General features: G+C 41.6%; 1 protein-coding gene across 2 annotated transcripts in view; it reads left to right on the top strand.

The window, feature by feature from the left end:
• Window positions 1-21,782, top strand: part of UBE3A (ubiquitin protein ligase E3A) — a 274,247-nt gene that overhangs the window by 147,699 nt on the left and 104,766 nt on the right. For both annotated transcript variants that reach the window (XM_053707716.1, XM_053707717.1), the window contains exon 4: window positions 4,353-5,599. In XM_053707716.1, the coding sequence (XP_053563691.1) occupies window positions 4,353-5,599 (1,247 nt within the window). The remainder of the gene's footprint in view (window positions 1-4,352; window positions 5,600-21,782) is intronic.

The raw sequence follows: 21,782 nt of genomic DNA, 5'->3' as shown, positions 1-21,782 counted from the left end.
TATTATTCTTCTTCAACATGCTAATAATTTTATCTGTGATGCCATTTTTGATATTATCAGAGTGATGTCAGGTTTATGTCTCTAGCTATTTTAGCTAGCAGAGAGAGCTTTATGGCTTAAAACTTGGAATGCTGATATGTCTTCTAAATCGACTCTACTTTCCCTTTCTTTCCAGGGTAAAAATCTAAGGGTAAAAACAGGGCTAATAATCGTTTTCGTTCCTTTCGTTTCAACAAAGAACAAAAGCCTGATCCTTCATCCTCAGGAGCAGTTTCAGTTTGGAAACCATCTCCAGTCTGGAATAAATCCAAGCCTTCTAGAAAAGCAAAGCCAGCTTCTAAGTCCACATGAAGGTGCTGCCCTCATTCCAGCTCAGCTGGTAGGGGGCAGATTACGTTTTTTCAAAGAAATTTGGATCAATTCTGTTCACAATCTTTGGATTCAGAACATTATTTAAGAAGGGTACAGAATTGGTTTCAAGATAAGACCTCCTGCAAAGAGATTTTTTCTTTCCCGTGTCCCAGTAAACCCAGCGAAAGCTCAAGCATTTCTGAAATGTGTTTCAGATCTAGAGTTGGCTGGAGTAATTATGCCAGTTCCAGTTCTGGAACAGGGGCTGGGGTTTTATTCGAATCTCTTCATTGTACCAAAGAAGGAGAATTCCTTCAGACCAGTTCTGGATCTAAAAATATTGAATCGTTATGTAAGGATACCAACATTCAAAATGGTAACTGTAAGGACTATCCTGCCTTTTGTTCAGCAAGGGCATTATATGTCTACAATAGATTTACAGGATGCATATCTGCATATTCCGATTCATCCAGCTCACTATCAGTTTCTGAGATTCTCTTTCCTAGACAAGCATTACCAGTTTGTGGCTCTGCCGTTTGGCCTAGCAACAGCTCCAAGAATTTTTACAAAGGTTCTCGGTGCCCTTCTATCTGTAATCAGAGAACAGGGTATTGTGGTATTTCCTTATTTGGACGATTATCTTGGTACTTGCTCAGTCTTCACATTTAGCAGAATTTCATACGAATCGACTTTTGTTGTTTCTTCAAAATCATGGTTGGAGGATCAATTCACTAATCAGTTCATTGATTCCTCAGACAAGGGTAACCTTTTTGGGTTTCCAGATAGATTCAGTGTCCATGACTCTGTCTTTGACAGACAAGAGACGTCTAAAATTGATTTCAGCTTGTCGAAAACCTTCAGTCACAATCATTCCCTTCGGTAGCCTTATGCATGGAAATTCTAGGTCTTATGACTGCTGCATCGGACGCGATCCCCTTTGCTCGTTTTCACATGCGACCTCTTCAGCTCTGTATGCTGAACCAATGGTGCAGGGATTACACAAAGATATCTCAATTAATATCTTTAAAACCGATTGTACAACACTCTCTGACGTGGTGGACAGATCACCATCGTTTAGTTCAGGGGGCTTCTTTTGTTCTTCCGACCTGGACTGTAATTACAACAGATTCAAGTCTTACAGGTTGGGGAGCTGTGTGGGGGTCTGACAGCACAAGGGGTTTGGGAATCTCAGGAGGTGAGATTACCAATCAATATTTTGGAACTCCGTGCAATTTTCAGAGCTCTTCAGTCTTGGCCTCTTCTGAAGAGAGAATCGTTCATTTGTTTTCAGACAGACAATGTCACAACTGTGGCATACATCAATCATCAAGGAGGGACTCACAGTCCTCTGGCTATGAAAGAAGTATCTCGAATTCTGGTTTGGGCGGAATCCAGCTCCTGTCTAATCTCTGCGGTTCATATTCCAGGAATAGACAATTGGGAAGCGGATTATCTCAGTCGCCAAACGTTGCATCCGGGCGAATGGTCTCTTCACCCGGAGGTATTTCTTCAGATTGTTCAAATGTGGGAACTTCCAGAAATAGATCTGATGGCTTCTCATCTAAACAAGAAACTTCCCAGGTATCTGTCCAGATCCCGGGATCCTCAGGCGGAGGCAGTGGATGCATTATCACTTCCTTGGAAGTATCATCCTGCCTATATCTTTCCGCCTCTAGTTCTTCTTCCAAGAGTAATCTCCAAGATTCTGAAGGAATGCTCGTTTGTTCTGCTGGTAGCTCCAGCATGGCCTCACAGGTTTTGGTATGCGGATCTTGTCCGGATGGCCTCTTGCCAACCGTGGACTCTTCCGTTAAGACCAGACCTTCTGTCGCAAGGTCCTTTTTTCCATCAGGATCTCAAATCCTTAAATTTAAAGGTATGGAGATTGAACGCTTGATTCTTGGTCAAAGAGGTTTCTCTGACTCTGTGATTAATACTATGTTACAGGCTCGTAAATCTGTATCTAGAGAGATATATTATAGAGTCTGGAAGACTTATATTTCTTGGTGTCTTTCTCATCATTTTTCCTGGCATTCTTTTAGAATTCCGAGAATTTTACAGTTTCTTCAGGATGGTTTAGATAAAGGTTTGTCCGCAAGTTCCTTGAAAGTTCAAATCTCTGCTCTTTCTGTTCTTTTTCACAGAAAGATTGCTAATCTTCCTGATATTCATTGTTTTGTACAAGCCTTGGTTCGTATAAAACCTGTCATTAAGTCAATTTCTCCTCCTTGGAGTTTGAATTTGGTTCTGGGGGCTCTTCAAGCTCCTCCGTTTGAACCTATGCATTCATTGGACATTAAATTACTTTCTTGGAAAGTTTTGTTCCTTTTGGCCATCTCTTCTGCCAGAAGAGTCTCTGAATTGTCTACTCTTTCTTGTGAGTCTCCTTTTCTGATTTTTCATCAGGATAAGGCGGTGTTGCGAACTTCTTTTAAATTTTTACCTAAGGTTGTGAATTCCAACATTAGTAGAGAAATTGTAGTTCCTTCATTATGCCCTAATCCTAAGAATTCTAAGGAGAAATCATTGCATTCTTTGGATGTTGTTAGAGCTTTGAAATATTATGTTGAAGCTACTAAGACTTTCCGAAAGACTTCTAGTCTATTTGTCATCTTTTCCGGTTCTAGAAAAGGCCAGAAAGCTTCTGCCATTTCTTTGGCATCTTGGTTGAAATCTTTAATTCATCATGCCTATGTTGAGTCGGGTAAAACTCCGCCTCAGAGGATTACAGCTCATTCTACTAGGTCAGTTTCTACTTCCTGGGCGTTTAGGAATGAAGCTTCGGTTGATCAGATTTGCAAAGCAGCAACTTGGTCTTCTTTGCATACTTTTACTAAATTCTACCATTTTGATGTGTTTTCTTCTTCTGAAGCAGTTTTTGGTAGAAAAGTACTTCAGGCAGCTGTTTCAGTTTGAATCTTCTGCTTATGTTTTCATTTAAACTTTATTTTGGGTGTGGATTATTTTCAGCAGGAATTGGCTGTCTTTATTTTATCCCTCCCTCTCTAGTGACTCTTGCGTGGAAAGATCCAAATCTTGGGTAGTCATTATCCCATACGTCACTAGCTCATGGACTCTTGCTAATTACATGAAAGAAAACATAATTTATGTAAGAACTTACCTGATAAATTCATTTCTTTCATATTAGCAAGAGTCCATGAGGCCCACCCTTTTTTGTGGTGGTTATGATTTCTTTGTATAAAGCACAATTATTCCAATTCCTTATTTTTTATGCTTTCGCACTTTTTTCTTATCACCCCACTTCTTGGCTATTCGTTAAACTGATTTGTGGGTGTGGTGAGGGGTGTATTTATAGGCATTTTGAGGTTTGGGAAACTTTGCCCCTCCTGGTAGGAATGTATATCCCATACGTCACTAGCTCATGGACTCTTGCTAATATGAAAGAAATGAATTTATCAGGTAAGTTCTTACATAAATTATGTTTTTTTATATTTATTAATTTATTTTATCCAATATGTTTGCATCTTACCAGGCAAAATCTATTAGGAAGGTCTTGCCGCAAGTTCTTCCTTAGAAATTTGGTTTGGAACATTTTCACCCAACATCTTCCTTAAAATAAGTTTAATTATTACTGACCCACCACTGCGTATACTGAATATGCAAATTGTTTCATAGGTGTATGAGAGAAGACCAGTTTTACCTTCACCTGATACATTCACACTCTGTAATATATCAAGGATTGTCCTTACACACACTTTTTGTCATATTTCTGAACTTTTTCCCACTGTCCTACTTGGGAACAGTCATTTTTCCTCTCTATTATTATTTTTAACTTTGTCATGTTCTTGCAAGTTTCTACCAAAACCAAATGGCATAAGACCATACACTTAGCAGTAATGAATATATCATATAACTTCATATATGAAGACATTTGTTTTATTTGTTTATATATTCATGTTATAGATATCTTTATAATTTCTTTTCTTGTGTAAATGTTTGTGTCCTGATTTATTTATTTAACTTTATATTTTCATGTGTAGATGTGACTTTCCTATCTGAAGAAAAGGTATATGAAATTCTTGAACTATGTAGAGAAAGAGAAGACTACTCACCTCTTATCCGGGTGATTGGAAGAGTATTTTCAAGTGCTGAAGCCTTAGTTCAGAGCTTCAGAAAAGCCAAACAGCATACAAAGGAAGAGCTGAAATCCTTACAAGAAAAGGATGAAGACAAGGATGAAGATGAGAAAGAAAAGGCTGCTTCCTCAGCATCTGCTATGGAAGAAGATTCTGGAGCATCCTCCTCAAGACTAAATGACAATACACAAGGAGATAACAACACACAAAAATTAGGCCCTGAAGAAGTGTCTCTTGATATTGAAGCAGTCAGACGGGTCTATCACAGGTTACTTTCTAATGAAAAAATAGAATCTGCCTTTCTAAATGCACTTGTGTACCTATCTCCCAATGTAGAATGTGACTTAACGTATCATAATGTTTACTCACGTGATCCCAACTATCTCAATTTGTTTATTATAGTCATGGAGAATGGCAATCTCCATAGTCCTGAATACCTAGAAATGGCCCTACCCTTGTTTTGCAAAGCAATGAGTAAATTGCCATTAGCGGCACAGGCTAAATTGATCCGACTTTGGTCAAAGTACAGTGCAGAGCAGATTCGACGAATGATGGAAACATTTCAGCAGCTAATAACATACAAAGTTATCAGCAATGAATTTAACAGTCGCAATCTAGTGAATGATGATGATGCCATCGTTGCAGCAACAAAATGTTTAAAAATGGTTAACTATGCAAATGTAGTTGGTGGAGAGATTGAAACGGACCATAATGAAGAGGAAGATGATGAGCCCATTCCTGAGTCCAGTGAATTAACTCTTCAGGAGCTGCTTGGGGAAGAACGAAGGAACAAGAAAGGGCCTCGAGTTGACCCCCTTGAAACTGAACTTGGTGTTAAAACTATAGATTGCCGAAAACCTCTAATACCCTTTGAAGAATTTGTAAATGAACCACTAAATGATGTTCTTGAAATGGACAAAGACTATACTTTCTTTAAAGTAGAGACAGAAAATAAATTCTCTTTTATGACCTGTCCTTTTATCCTAAATGCAGTTACCAAGAATCTAGGTCTGTACTATGACAACAGAATCAGAATGTACAGTGAAAGGCGAATCACTGTTCTTTATAGTCTAGTACAAGGGCAACAGCTCAACCCATACCTGAGACTCAAAGTCCGGAGAGATCACATCATCGATGATGCACTGGTTAGGGTAAGTCTTAAAGAAAAAAGTTTTGTTTTGATTTTTTTTTTCTTCCAATAAGTGATTCTCATTGAAGTTGCAAATGTTATTTCAGATTGTTTTACATTTATTGTGATGTTTCTTTATTGTCATTAAGCCCACAAAATGCCTATACCCCACACATACGTCTTAAGTGCAGCGTTTTACACTGCTAGATTTTTGCTATTTTGTCACACTCCTGTAACCTGTCCTTTAGCAAACCACTTTTGTGAGAGTCATGTTATACCTCAGATTGCATGAATACGTTATTGACTGGTTAAAGATTAATAGGTTTCGACTTGTGCCTTTAATTTCCTCTCTTTTTCTGCCTCAGAATGTCCTTGTATTCTAATCCTTATATCATTTCTATTTTATTTATGCTGTGCTTGGTAAGCTTTTTTTGAGAGCCTTTGTTTATGATTCAGGGTCAGCTCTGCAGTAGGGGAGCATACCTTAAGTGCAGGTGTCATTATATTACTAGAGCTTGCCAGGTTATACAAGTAAAAGATGTGCAGCCCTCCCTCCTGCATTTTGTAGATGCCTGAGTTTTCAGGATTTTTTGCATCTGGTTTATCTGGATCTTCTCTATGTTTTTTTTTTTTTTTTTTTTTTTAATATAATACTTTTATTTAGGTTGATTTATAACGAAACTAATAGCATAGAATATATATGGTAAAATCAGGCAAAATATCACTATATATACATATATATATATACATATATATATATATATATATATATATATATATATATATAGTACTGAAATGTATAGATAAAATATATAATTTTTACACATAGTCATTAAAATCGTATACTATGTATGTTATAGTAAATAAAAATAGTACCAGATGATGTTGGGGAAAAAAAAGAAAAACAGTATAAAATAAATCTGGGTATCAAACTTTAATACATATAATCTGAAGATCCCTATAATGAAACTTAAACCCTTAAGGAACAGTGCCATACAGGGTACAGCGCTAGTTGTTTTGCCCTTAAGGACCAGTGCTGTACACTGTATGGCGGCTTGGTCCTGGGATGTTAGCTCGCCTCGCTTGTTCCTGTCGGTGAGCCCCCGTGCTATTTCTGCATTCCTCAGGAGAGAGGCAGTGCAGAAATAGCGTAATGGAGGACACCCCTGGCTAGTGATTGCAGAGACATGGTGTTCCTGTGATCCCATGCCTGTCAGTGGGATGCCTCCATTCATGAGATACACGCCGTGATCTGCACCTATCTCATGCTGCTGCTGGAAGCCTGTATGTGAGGCTAGCCAACAGCAGTATAGTAGCTGTCAAAAATTAGATACTGTGTATACAATCACTGTGACAACCAGATATTAGCATGCCGCAATGCATGCTGGTATCCGCCTCAGTGGCCAAACACTGGATGCCTCAGGAGTAAGGCTGTTCAGTGACCCATAAAATAGTGGCACATGACCATGTGATCACGGTGACACATCAAAAATGACACGCCTGTTGCCACTCCACATCATATTTGGAAACCATGTAAAAAATGACATGCCGTTGGCCCCCTCCTCTATATTTTATTAAAGTTTATCTGTTTATAGATTTTTTTTTTTGTGTTTTCTACCCTATAATTTTTTTTTATGCCCTAGGTGGTAAAAGGATTAAATAATGTGTAAAATGCCTCCTAGATAAATACCCTAGGGTGTATAAATTCTACAAATAAATGCTTTTGAATAGCAGTTTTGCATTGGATGACCTCTATTTAGCTCACAGTATAAGCATAGCAAATCTTATCATTTAACCAATAATTCCATCTTTGTAGTATTTGGCCTATGCTATAAATTACTTGGAAACAGACATATATGAGGTATTCCTAAAATCATGACAACATAATCTATTTGGTTATATTTTTGTTTAGCTCCACTCGTTTTGTAGAAATTTTTATAACGATACCCATATAGGGTATCACTAGAAGGGCTTGTTTGTCTTAAACCCCCCCCCCCCCCAAAAAAAACAAAAACCAAAACAAAAAAAAACATGTATAATATGAATCTGTGCACTTAAATGAATCGGAAACCCAATTTTCTTTCATGAGAGTATGTAATTTTAAGCAACTTTATAATTTACTCCTATTATCAAATTTTCTTCATTCTCTTGGTATCTTTATTTGAAAAAGCAGGAATGTAAGCTTACAGCTGGCCTATTTTTGTTTCAGCACCTGGGTAGAGCTTGCTGATTGGTGGCTTCATTTAGCCACCAATCAGCAAGCGCTACCCAGGTGTTGAAACAAAAATGGGTGGGCTCCAAAGCTTACATTTATGCTATTTCAAATAAAGATACCAAGAGATCGAAGTTAAATTCATATTAGGAGTATTAGTTGCTCAAAATCTCGTGCTCTATCTGAATTATGAAAGAAAAAATTGGGTTTCCTATCCCTTTAACTAGAGAGTGCACAATTAAGGTGAAACCAATAGTGAGCAAAAATGCTGACATAGCTTGTCATTTAAGCACAGAAACTGGTAAAAAAAAAACTAGGTCATTAAGGGGGGGGGGTTAAGACACACTCAGGGGAATGAGAAATCTGCCATGTGAAATACTGTGGCATCTAGTGTTCAAGAGTTAAGGCAGAAATAACACACTTATTTAATCATGTCCTTCTTATCCTGTGGTAGGAAAGCTCCCTTGCCGCCCGTAATGTGGATATGATCGAATCCAATCTCGAAACGAACAGAATCTTTCCTTGAAAAGGCAGTGAGACTTAAAGGTCATGTCCGCAGACCAAGACTTTAGCCACAGAGCCTTGAAAGCTAAAACGGAAAAACCTGACACCTTAGCGTTCAGGCAAATAATTTGCATATTGGCATCACATATGAAAGAATTGGCGATCTTCAGCGCCTTAATCTTGTCCTGTATCTCGTCGATGGAAGTCTCCCACTCGACCATTTCACACAGGGATTTATACCAATATGGTCAACTCCGGCAAACGCGGATACAGCCACTGCCGGCTGAAAAACAAACCCTGTGTGTTGAAACATTTTCCTTAACAGGTTTTCCAACTTTTTATCCATGGGCTCTTTAAACGATGAACTATCCTCCAGGGGAATAGTTGTCTGCTTCAGGAGTGTGGAGATAGCACCATCCACCTTAGGGACAGGACCCCACAGCTTCAGCTGAGAGTCCGTGACGGGGAACAGTTTCTTAAAGGAAGAAGAAGGGGAAAAGGAAGAACCTAATCACTCCCATTCATTCTTAATAATAATTGCCATCTTAACAGGAACCGAGAAGGCCTGAGGCACCACCCTGTCCTCATATACCTTATCAAGCTTAGGAATCGCAGGTTCTTCTGGAAGTTTCCGGAACCTCCAAAGTAGCAAGCACTTGTCTCAGCAAAAAGCGCATATTCTCCATCCTAAACCTAAAGTCAGGCTCCTCCGCCGCTGGAGGTTTAGATGACACGGACTCCGACCCAGAAGGGGCCTCCTTCGAAGAGTCTGAGTGGGCCTCGTCATCATATAATGCCTCAAATTTCCACAGACGTAGACAACTCCTGGGCCGGGCTGCCATGATACGCCTTGCGCTTAGCAGAACGTGGTAAGGCATGGATCACTTTCGATACCTCCATTTTCAGTTGATCCGCAAAATCTGATGGCCAACAAATCTTTCGCGCAGGAGTAGTGGTTGTACCCTGGGGCGCTGCATGTGCAATAGGAGATGGATGCAGGGAATGCACCTCACGGGACGGAAACCCCTCAGAGGTGGACGGCTCAGTAGTACTAGACATCCGTTTGCACTTAGATGTCGTAACTTTATTAAGGCATGTGGAACATAGTTGAGCAGGCTGATCTACCAGAGCCTCCTAACAATAAACACAGGAATGAGACTTAGTTAAAGAGGGCAAGCCCTGTAACGCGTCGGAGTCCTCCATATCTTTAGCTGATATTAAGGACTAGATTAACTTAAATATTATTTCTCCAACATAGGTGTGTCCGGTCCACGGCGTCATCCTTACTTGTGGGATATTCTCTTCCCCAACAGGAAATGGCAAAGAGCCCAGCAAAGCTGGTCACATGATCCCTCCTAGGCTCCGCCTTCCCCAGTCATTCTCTTTGCCGTTGTACAGGCAACATCTCCACGGAGATGGCTTAGAGTTTTTTGGTGTTTAACTGTAGTTTTTATTCTTCAATCAAGAGTTTGTTATTTTAAAATAGTGCTGGTATGTACTATTTACTCTGAAACAGAAAAGTGATGAAGATTTCTGTTTGTAAGAGGAAAATGATTTTAGCAACCGTTACTAAAATCGATGGCTGTTTCCACACAGGACTGTTGAGAGGAATTAACTTCAGTTGGGGGAAACAGTGAGCAGACTTTTGCTGCTTGAGGTATGACACATTTCTAACAAGACGATGTAATGCTGGAAGCTGTCATTTTCCCTATGGGATCCGGTAAGCCATTTTTATTACATAAGAATAAAGGGCTTCACAAGGGCTTTTAAGACTGGTAGACATTTTCTGGGCTAAAACGATTGATATATAAGCATTTTTAATACTTCATAGCTTTGAGGAATTATTTTATTCTTGGGAATTATGTAAAATAACCGGCAGGCACTGTATTGGACACCTTATTCTCTAGGGGCTTTCCCTAATCATAGGCAGAGCCTCATTTTCGCGCCTCTATTGCGCACTTGTTTTTGGGAAGCATGACATGCAGATGCATGTGTGAGGAGCTCTGATACATAGAAAAGGCTTTCTGAAGGCGTCATTTGGTATCGTATTCCCCTTTGGGCTTGGTTGGGTCTCAGCAAAGCAGATACCAGGGACTGTATAGGGGTTAAATATAAAAATGGCTCCGGTTCCGTTATTTTAAGAGTTAAAGCTTTCAAATTTTGGTGTGCAATACTTTTAAGGCTTTAAGACACTGTGGTGAAATTTTGGTGAATTTTGAACAATTCCTTCATACTTTTTCACATTTGCAGTAATAAAGTGTGTTCAAGGAACATCATCGGTTCCTAAGGTTCGCCTTTCTGGACAAGCATTACCAGTTTGTGGCACTTCCGTTCGGATTAGCCACTGCTCCAAGAATTTTCACAAAGGTACTGGGGTCCCTTCTAGCGGTGCTAAGACCAAGGGGCATTGCAGTAGTACCTTACTTGGACGACATTCTGATTCAAGCGTCGTCCCTTCCACAAGCAAAGGCTCACACGGACATCGTCCTGGCCTTTCTCAGATCTCACGGGTGGAAAGTGAACGTAGAAAAAAGTTCTCTATCTCCGTCAACAAGAGTTCCCTTCTTGGGAACAATAATAGACTCCTTAGAAATGAGGATTTTTCTGACAGAGGCCAGAAAATCAAAACTTCTAAACTCTTGTCAAGTACTTCATTCTGTTCCTCTTCCTTCCATAGCGCAGTGCATGGAAGTAATAGGTTTGATGGTCGCGGCAATGGACATAGTTCCTTTTGCGCGAATTCATCTGAGACCATTACAACTGTGCATGCTCAGTCAGTGGAATGGGGATTATACAGACTTGTCTCCGACGATACAAGTAGATCAGAGGACCAGAGATTCACTCCGTTGGCTGTCCCTGGACAACCTGTCACAGGGGATGAGCTTCCGCAGACCAGAGTGGGTCATTGTCACGACCGACGCCAGTCTGGTGGGCTGGGGCGCGGTCTGGGGACTCCTGAAAGCTCAGGGTCTTTGGTCTCGGGAAGAATCTCTTCTCCCGATAAATATTCTGGAACTAAGAGCGATATTCAATGCTCTCAAGGCTTGGCCTCAGCTAGCAAAGGCCAATTTCATACGGTTTCAATCGGACAACATGACGACTGTTGCGTACATCAACCATCAGGGGGGAACAAGGAGTTCCCTGGCGATGGAAGAAGTGACCAAAATCATTCATTGGGCGGAGTGTCACTCCTGCCACTTGTCTGCAATCCACATTCCAGGAGTGGAAAATTGGGAAGCGGATTTTCTGAGTCGTCAGTCATTTCATCCGGGGGAGTGGGAACTCCATCCGGAAATCTTTGCCCAAATTACTCAGTTGTGGGGCAGTCCAGACATGGATCTGATGGCCTCTCGTCAGAACTTCAAGGTTCCTTGCTACGGGTCCAGATCCAGGGATCCCAAGGCGACTCTAGTAGATGCACTAGTAGCACCTTGGACCTTCAAACTAGCGTATGTATTCCCACCGTTTCCTCTCATCCCCAGGCTGGTAGCCAGGATCTATCAGGAGAGGGCATCGGTGATCTTGATAGCTCCTGCGTGGCCACGCAGGACTTTGTATGCAGACCTGGTGAATATGTCATCGGCTCCACCATGGAAGCTACCTTTGAGACGGGACCTTCTTGTTCAAGGTCCGTTCGAACATCCGAATCTGGTCTCACTCCAACTGACTGCTTGGAGATTGAACGCTTGATTTTATCAAAGCGAGGGTTCTCAGATTCTGTCATTGATACTCTTGTTCAGGCCAGAAAGCCTGTAACTAGAAAAATTTACCATAAAATATGGAAAAAATATATCTGTTGGTGTGAATCTAAAGGATTCCCATGGAACAAGATAAAAATTCCTAAGATTCTATCCTTTCTACAAGAGGGTTTGGAGAAAGGATTATCTGCAAGTTCTTTGAAGTGACAGATTTCTGCTTTATCTGTTTTACTTCACAAAAAGCTGGCGGCTGTGCCAGATGTTCAAGCCTTTGTTCAGGCTCTGGTTAGAATCAAGCCTGTTTACAAACCTTTGACTCCTCCTTGGAGTCTCAATTTAGTTCTTTCAGTTCTTCAGGGGGTTCCGTTTGAACCCTTACATTCCGTTGATATTAAGTTATTATCTTGGAAAGTTTTGTTTTTGGTTGCAATTTCTTCTGCTAGAAGAGTTTCAGAGTTATCTGCTCTGCAGTGTTCTCCTCCTTATCTGGTGTTCCATGCAGATAAGGTGGTTTTGCGTACTAAACCTGGTTTTCTTCCGAAAGTTGTTTCTAACAAAAACATTAACCAGGAGATAGTCGTGCCTTCTTTGTGTCCGAATCCAGTTTCAAAGAAGGAACGTTTGTTGCACAATTTGGATGTAGTTCGTGCTCTAAAATTCTATTTAGATGCTACAATGGATTTTAGACAAACATCTTCCTTGTTTGTTGTTTATTCTGGTAAAAGGAGAGGTCAAAAAGCAACTTCTACCTCTCTCTCTTTTTGGCTTAAAAGCATCATCAGATTGGCTTACGAGACTGCCGGACGGCAGCCTCCTGAAAGAATCACAGCTCATTCCACTAGGGCCGTGGCTTCCACATGGGCCTTCAAGAACAAGGCTTCTGTTGATCAGATATGTAAGGCAGCGACTTGGTCTTCACTGCACACTTTTACTAAATTTTACAAATTTGATACTTTTGCTTCTTCTGAGGCTATTTTTGGGAGAAAGGTTTTGCAAGCCTTCCATCTAGGGACCTGATTTGCTCCCTCCCTTCATCCGTGTCCTAAAGCTTTGGTATTGGTTCCCACAAGTAAGGATGACGCCGTGGACCGGACACACCTATGTTGGAGAAAACAGAATTTATGTTTACCTGATAAATTACTTTCTCCAACGGTGTGTCCGGTCCACGGCCCGCCCTGGTTTTTTTAATCAGGTCTGATAATTTATTTTCTTTAACTACAGTCACCACGGTATCATATGATTTCTCCTATGCAAATATTCCTCCTTTACGTCGGTCGAATGACTGGGGAAGGCGGAGCCTAGGAGGGATCATGTGACCAGCTTTGCTGGGCTCTTTGCCATTCCCTGTTGGGGAAGAGAATATCCCACAAGTAAGGATGACGCCGTGGACCGGACACACCGTTGGAGAAAGTAATTTATCAGGTAAACATAAATTCTGTTTCCTTTTATATTCACAGGGATATCATGTACATTAGATGTTGAAGGAACAACAGTCCTACTATTACTGATGGATATATTCTCTGTATGTAAAAGCTTATTATGACAACTATTACATACCACAGCAGGAGATATAATCTCCACAAATTTTACAACAGATACACTTAGCTTTGGTAGAACTGTTATCAGGCAGCAGGGGTCCAACTGTGGTTTCTGAGACAGGATCAGATTGAGACATCTTGCAAATGTAAGAGAAAAAAACAACATATAAAGCAAAATTATCAATTTCCTTATATGGCAGTTTCGGGAATGGGGAAAAAAAAATGCAGCATAGCCCTCTGACATAGAAAAAGGCAAGAGACACATAGGAATGGGGTTTTAAATAATGAAATTATTTGGTGCCAAGTATGACGCACAACGCAAAATTAATTTTTTTGGCTCTAACAACATTCGGAAATGACACACTCACGTCTGAATAGTCTGCAAAAGGAAATGTACATAAACCTGACTCATGGCAAATATAAGTACAAGTACAAGTGCCAAACCATAGCTGAGAGTGTTTTAAGTAATGAAAACATACTTACCGAAAGACACCCATCCAAATATAGCAGATAGCAAAACCAGTACTGAAACAGTTATCAGTAGAGGTAATGGAATATGAGAGTATACCGTCGATCTGAAAAAGGGAGGTAGGACAAGAATCTCTACGACCAATAACAGAGAACCTATGAAATAGATTTCCCGCGAGGAAAACCATTGCATTCAATAGGTGATACCCCCTTCACATCCCTCTGACATTCATTGTACTCTGAGAGGAATCAGGCTTCAAAATGGTGAGAAGCGCATATCAACGTAGAAAATCAAGCACAAACTTACTTTACCACCTCCATAGGAGGCAAAGTTTGTAAAAACTGAATTGTGGGTGTGGTGAGGGGTGTATTTATAGGCATTTTTAAGTTTGGGAAACTTTGCCCCTCCTGGTAGGATTGTATATCCCATACGTCACTAGCTCATGGACTCTTGCCAATTACATGAAAGAAAGGCACCTTTATAACCTCCAATGGACAGGGCACTCACCACCTACTATGACCCGGAATACAGAAACTGTTTCGTCTCCTGTGCCTCAGATCAACTGAGGAAGAGATATAGCCACAACCGGTCACATGGAATGCCTAGCAGGACCGCCCCTGCCTAAGGGGAAAACGCACCAAAAAAAGGGCCGCGCCATACTCCTGAAAGTTCCACACATTGCCAGAGCCTCATCTCGCACATAATGCAGCAATGACACAAACAATATCATGTATAACCCCCCCCTGTTCAATAATCCCCTTTCCAGGAATATTAACCCTTGATTCTTTAAAGATGAAAGGCGTCACACTGTGACCCTGTCTTCCATGCTATCATTATGTAATTAAAATGAAACGATCTTACCAGAATCTATGCCGTGGAACAGGAACACGGCCCTTCAACTGTGACAGGTTAGTAGCCTCGCTCCTGACATGGACGTGCAATCTCGCCCCCTGCCCGCGCACAGCCAATCAGGCGCGGGCAGGGGGCGAGATTGCACACGAGCGCAAAATTGCGCTCGTGTACAATGGTGAATACCTGCGGGTAATTTTGCCCTGCCACAGGCGAGCTGAGGTGTACAGGGGCGTGTATACGTACATATAAGTATATATAAATCTAGCCCATAGTCTTTTAAATGAATGTGAGTAATGATAAATGGACTGCTGTGATTATGGCCCACAGCCTACACATGTCCGCTTTCTTACAGCCTGCTAGACTATTTACTCTGAGCTCTCTGCTATTGTTTTAATGGAGCTAATACAAGCTAAGTTTTAAGTTACTTTCTACTTGATACTTTTTTTATTTGGAATATGTGTTTAAGAAGACCAAATACTCAATTTGAATATTGCATCTAATGTTTACAAACTCTCACTTTTGCAAACAGATGAGGAACTTCATAGTGTAGCTTAGTGCTTATTTGTATGAACAAGACACTATTTTGAAAAGCAAGTGTAAACATTGCATTGTGTTTTTTTTACAACAATATATGCTCCTCACAAACTGTCATGGACATGATTAAATAAGTGTGTTATTTCTGCCTTAACTCTTGAACACTAGATGCCACAGTATTTCACATGGCAGATTTCTCATTCCCCTGAGTGTGGCAGCAGGGGTCCAACAGTGGTTTCTGAGACAGGATCAGATTGAGTCATCTTGCAAATGTAAGAGAAATTATCTCTCTTCTCAGAAGCATGGTTGCAGGAGGTTCAGGATCCTTGGGTCCTGGACGTTGTCGCCCAGGGCTACAGGATAGGGTTCAGATCCTGTCTTCCCAGGGGCAGATTCCTCCTATCAAACCTGTGTTCAAGACCAGAAAAGAGAGATGCCTTTCTAGAATGTGAAAGATCTCTTCTCTCTAAGTGTCATCGTACCAGTACCCCAAGCAGAAAGGGGCCCTAGGGTACTATTGAAATCTTTTTGTGATTCCAAAGAAGGAGGACACGTTCCGCCCGATTCTGGACCTAAAGTGTTTAAACAAGTTTCTGAGTGTTCAATCGATCAGATCTATTCTGCCCCTAGTTCAAGAGGGACAGTTAAGGACGCTTACCTTCATGTGTCTATTCACAGGGACCACTTCAATTTCCTGAGATTTGCGTTTCTGGATCAACACTTCCAGTTTATGGCCCTTCCTTTTGGTCCGGCGATGGCCCAGAGAGTCTTCACAAAGGTTCTGGGGGCGCTACTTAAGGTGATCAGAGGCATTGTTGTGGCACCCTATCTGGGCGACATCCTAGTCCAGACGCCATCACTTAGTCTCGCAGAGGATCATTCGAGGGCTCTTCTTCTTTTACTCCAATCTCACGGTTGGAAGATTAACTCAGGAAAAAGATCCATAATTCCCAGCAACAGGGTGGAGTTCCTGGGTACGATAATACTCTCTGTCCATAAAAAATTTTCTCACAGAAAGTCGACGCAGGAAGATTGCATCCTCTTGTCTTGCCCTTCAGTCCTCCTCAAGCCCCTCGGTGGTTCAGTGTATGGAGGTGATCGGACTCATGGTTTCCAGCATAGACGTCATTCCATTTGCCAGGTTCCATCTCAGACCTCTTCAGTTGTGCATGTTGAGACAGTGGAACGCCGATCATTCAGATCTATCACAGCAGATATCCATGGATGCTCAGACTCTGATCTTCCTCTCATGGTGGATCCGTCCGGAGCAACTGTCCATGGGGACATCCTTCTTGAGGCCGTCCTGGGAGATTGTCACCACGGACGCAAGTCTGGCAGGATGGGGAGCTCTTTGGGGTGCCAGGATGGCACAAGAAAAATGGTCCCATGAGGAGTCTCTCCTTCCGATTAAATATTCTGGAACCCTGGGCAATCTACAATGCTCTAAAGGTATGGCCTCTTCTGGAGTCGTTCAGCTTCATCAGATTCCAGACCGACAACATTACCTTGATGGCTTTCATCAACCACCAGGGGGGTACGAAGAGCACCCTAGCTATGGGGTAGGTGTCTCAGATCTTGAAGTGGGCAGAGTCCCACAGCTGCTCGCTCTCAGCGATTCACATTCCAGGTGTGGACAACTCGAAAGCAGACTTTCTCAGCAGGCAATCCTTCCATCCTGGGGAATGGTCTCTTCACCCTGAAGTGTTTTCAGAGATTTGTCTCAGGTGGGAATCGCCAAAGATAGATCTCATGGCGTCCTGACTCAATTGCAAGCTCGAGATCCAGGGATCCCCAGGCAGAGCTAATAGGTGCCTTAGCGGTGCTTTGGGGGTTCAGCCTAGCTTACATTTTTCCACCGTTACCTCTTCTACCTCGTGTAGTGGCACGCATCAAACAGGAGTGAGCTTCGGCCATTCTGATTGCTCCGTCGTGGCCCCGGAGGACGTGGTTTGCGGATCTGGTGGGGATGTGACCCACTCCGCCGTGGAGGTTACCCTGTCGCAGGGATCTGCTGGAACAGGGCCCCTTTCAACATCAAAATTCCGATTCTCTGAGGCTGACTGCGTGGAGATGGAACGCCTAGTCTTGGCCAAGAGAAGCTTTTCCGAAAGTGTGATTGATACTTTCATTCAGGCAAGGAAGCCAGTCACTCATCACATCTACTATAAGGTGTGGAGGACTTACTTGTCCTGGTGTGAGAAGCATGGATTTCCTTGGCATAAGATGAAGGTATCCAGGATTCTGTCCTTTCTCCAAGATGGTTTGGAGAAGGGTCTTGCCGCTAGTTCCTTAAAGGGACAGATTTCGGCATTGTCAGTTGCCTAGAGACTCGCTGAGCTCCCTGATATCTAATCCTTTGTTCAGGCTCTGTCTAGTGTCAGGCCTGTCTTTAGACAGTCTGCTCCCCCATGAAGCTTAAACTTGGTCCTTAAGGTTTTGCAGAGGGTTCCGTTTGAGCCTATGCATTCCATTGAAGGTTCTCTTCCTGTTGGCCATTGCATCGGCACGCAGAGTATCTGAACTGACTGCTTTGCAATGTGAGCCACCTTATCTGTTTTTTCATGCAGTTAAGGCTGTGCTTCGCACTGGTTTGGGGTTTCTTCCCAAGGTGGTGTCTAACTGTCACATCAATCAGGAAATAGTGGTTCCTTCTTTGTGTCTAAACCCTTCCTCTTCTAAGGAGAGGTTACTTCATAATCTAGATGTGGTTCGTGCCCTGAAGTTCTATCTTCAGGCTACGAAGGATTTCAGACAGACTACATCGCTTTTTGTGGTGTATTCAGGGAAGCGCAAGGGGCAGAAAGCCTCTTCTGCTTCTTTGTCCTTTTGGTTGAGGAGCTTGATTCACTTAGCCTATGAGACAGCGGAACATAAGCCTCCTCAGAGGATCACGGCTCATTCAACTAGAGCTGTGGCTTCGTCTTGGGCCTTCAAGAATGAGGCCTTTATGGAGCAAATTTGTAAGGCGGCTACCTGATCCTACTTACACACTTTTACAAAGTTTTACAGATTTGACGTTTTTGCTTCTGTGGAAGCTGTTTTTGGGAAAAAGGTTTTACAGTCTGTGGTGCCCTCAGATTAGGGTCCACCTTTTCCCTCCCGGTTTCATTCAGTGTCCTCTAGAGCTTGGGTATATGTTCCCAACAGTAATGAATGAAGCCGGGGACTCTCCTCCCTCCCCTTTAGATGGAAAACATAAATTATGCTTACCTGATAATTTCATTTCCATCGAGGGGAGGAGAGTCCACGGCTCCCTGACGTATCTCCGATGGGCGGACCTAAATTTTATTTATCTGGCACCATTTATACCCTGATATTTCTCCTACTGTTCCTTGTTCCCTTGGCAGAATGACTGGGGGATGAGGGAAGTGGGGGGAGTTATTTAAGGCATTGGCTGGGGTGTCTTTGCCTCCTCCTGGTGGCCAGGTTCTTAATTCCCAACAGTAATGAATGAAGCCGTGGACTTTCCTCCCCTTGATGGAAATTAAATTATCAGGTAAGCATAATTTGTTTTTAAACAACTTTCCATTTGACTTCTATTAATTAATTTGCTTCATTCTCTTGATATCCTTTGTTAAAAGAATATTCAAATAGACTGAGTTGCTACTGATTGGTGGCTGCACATAGATGCCTCGTGATTGACTCACCCATGTGCATTGCTATTTCTTTAACAAAGGATATCTAAAGAATGAAGCAAATTAGATAATAAAAGCCAATTGGAATGTTGTTTAAAATTGTATTCTCTACCTGAATCCTGGACAACAAATTTTGGGTTTCATGTCACTTTAAACAAACTATAATGTTTGCAAAAAGAATGACAGTATCCACCATAAATCAAATGAGCAATTATATAAATAGTTACATGTAATTTTAATCGCACCACAAGGAGATTTATTGTTTATTATTAGTAACCATCTGCTGCATAATCCTATTGGTCAATGAGGAAGATGATGAAAAGCTCATTCTACGTTGGCTATAGTTTTTCATGAGCATGCAGTAATGATACCTTGGATGGACAATTGTGACAGATGGTAAATTTTTCAATCTGGATACCGAATTTTCTGTGCTGTGAGTTCTGCATTATTGTATGGGTCATTTGGAAGGAAAATCTTATAAGCTGCACTTCATAAATTCTAGAAATTGTGTCCATTTTCCCTCAACACATTCATATTGTTAGCTTTATAGCTAACACCACCTGTACCTGAATGAGAAAGAAATGTGTAATAGTGGGATATGAAAGCCTACTCTGACCAATCTCTTTCAATCTGAGAGTGAAGTGGCTTCCCTATTGTCTTCCTCACACCTCACTACCTGCCCACTTGACCCTATTCCTTCACATCTAATACCTTCTCTGTCTCCCACCCTCACTCCGGCTCTTACTCATATACTCAACCTATCCCTTTCTACAGGCTCATTCCCTGCCTCCTTCAAAAATGCAATGGTCACACCTTGCTAGCTTCAAAAATCCTTGAAAAACTAGCTTTTAATCGCCTAACTGACTTCCTGTCCCCCATCTCATTGCTCGACCCCCAGCAATCTGGCTTCCGTCCCCAAAATTCAAATGAGACTGCCCTAACCATGGTTACTTATAACCTCCTTTCTGCTAAAAACAAAGGCTTCTACTCTATACTCATCTTACTTGATCTATCTGCTGCCTTTGACACTGTTGACCATCCCCTTCTCCTACAGACTCTCAGCTCTGTGACACTGCCCTCTCCTGGATTCACTCTTATCTCTCTAACAGATCCTTCTCCATCTCTTTTGCTGGTGACGACTCCTCTCCATTGCCTCTGTCTGTTGGAGTACCTCAAGGCTCTGTCTTGGGTCCTCTACTCTTCTCTATTTACACTTCTTCACTGGGTAAACTTATCAACAGCTATGGCTTCAACTATCTCCTGTATACTGATGATACCCAGATCTACCTTTCCACCCCTCCACTCTCTCCTGCCTCGGAGTCACACTTCACTCAATTTTGTCCTTCATTCCCCACATCCAATTGCTCTCTTCATCCTGCCGCAACCACCTACGCAATATCTCCAAAATTTGTCTGTTTCTGAGTGCTGAAACGACTAAACAGCTAATCCATTCCCTTGTAATTTCCCGACTTGACTACTGTAATAACTTACTATCTGGCCTCCCTCTCTCCCGCCTCTCTCCCCTTCAATCCATCCTAAATGCATCTGCAAGGCTAATCCACCTCTCTTTACGCTCTGTTTCTGCTGCACCTCTCTGTGAGTCCCTTCTCTGGCTCCCCATTCACAGCAGAATTAAAAATTCTCACCCTGACCTACAAAGCCCTCACCAATGCTGCCCCACCCTACCTGTCCTCACTCATCAACAAATCTACTCCAGCCCACCCTCTAAGATCCAACAATGACCTGCTTCTTGCATCCTCTACCATCGCCTCCTCTCATGCTAGACTACAGGACTTCTCTCGTGCGGCACCAACCCTCTGGAACGCACTTCCTCGAGCTGTCAGACTTTCCCCCAACCTCTCCTCCTTTAAACGTTCCCTAAAGACCTTTTTGTTCAGAGAAGCGTATCACCCGACTCATTAACAAATTAACTTCACTTACCCAACAGTTGCCCTCATCTATCTCCTCACTAATATCATTCTCACCTTTGCAGTCCCCATCCTCAATTCCCCCTGTATTTGTCTGTAAAATTTTCTCTTAATGTATTTTTTCTCCATTGTTCTTTTAATTCTTGTACCCATGGGCAGCACTGCGGAATCTGCTGGCACTTTATAAATAAAGAATAATAAGAATAGTAATCTATTTCAGAGATATGTTCCAGGACAATATTCTTTCTTGTTTTAGATAAGGTCTAGCTGGCTTTACTTGACAAATATATGTCTGAATAACCTTTTGGATTATAATGTATCTTAAATAGAAGTAGCGTAATAAACCTCTTTAGCAAGATACATTTATGTTGCACTCTTCCTACTCAATAATATAAGTATATAGTGTCCATAACTTATACAAAGAATTCTTATATTTCAAAAGAATTAAAGGGACAGTCAAGTCCAAAAAAAAACTTTAATGATTTAAATAGGGAATGTAATTTTAAACAACTTTCCAATTATTTTTTATCACCAATTTTGCTTTGTTCTCTTGGTATTCTTAATTGAAAGCTAAACCTAGTAAGTTCATATGTTAATTTCTTAGACTTTGAAGACTGCCTCTAATCAGAATGCATTTTGACCACTAGAGGGCATTAGTTCATATGTTTCATATAGATAATATCAAGCTCATGCACGTGAAGTTACCCTGGAGTGAGCACTTATTGGCTAAAATGCAAGTCTGTCAAAAGAACTGAAATAAGATGGCAGTTTGCAGAGGCATAGATACAAGGTAATTATAGAGGTAAAAAGTGTATTTCTATAACAGTGTTGGTTA

The sequence above is a fragment of the Bombina bombina genome, chromosome 3 (assembly GCF_027579735.1).
Source record: "Bombina bombina isolate aBomBom1 chromosome 3, aBomBom1.pri, whole genome shotgun sequence".
NCBI lineage: Eukaryota > Metazoa > Chordata > Amphibia > Anura > Bombinatoridae > Bombina > Bombina bombina.
This window is presented reverse-complemented; position numbering and strand designations above follow the sequence as displayed.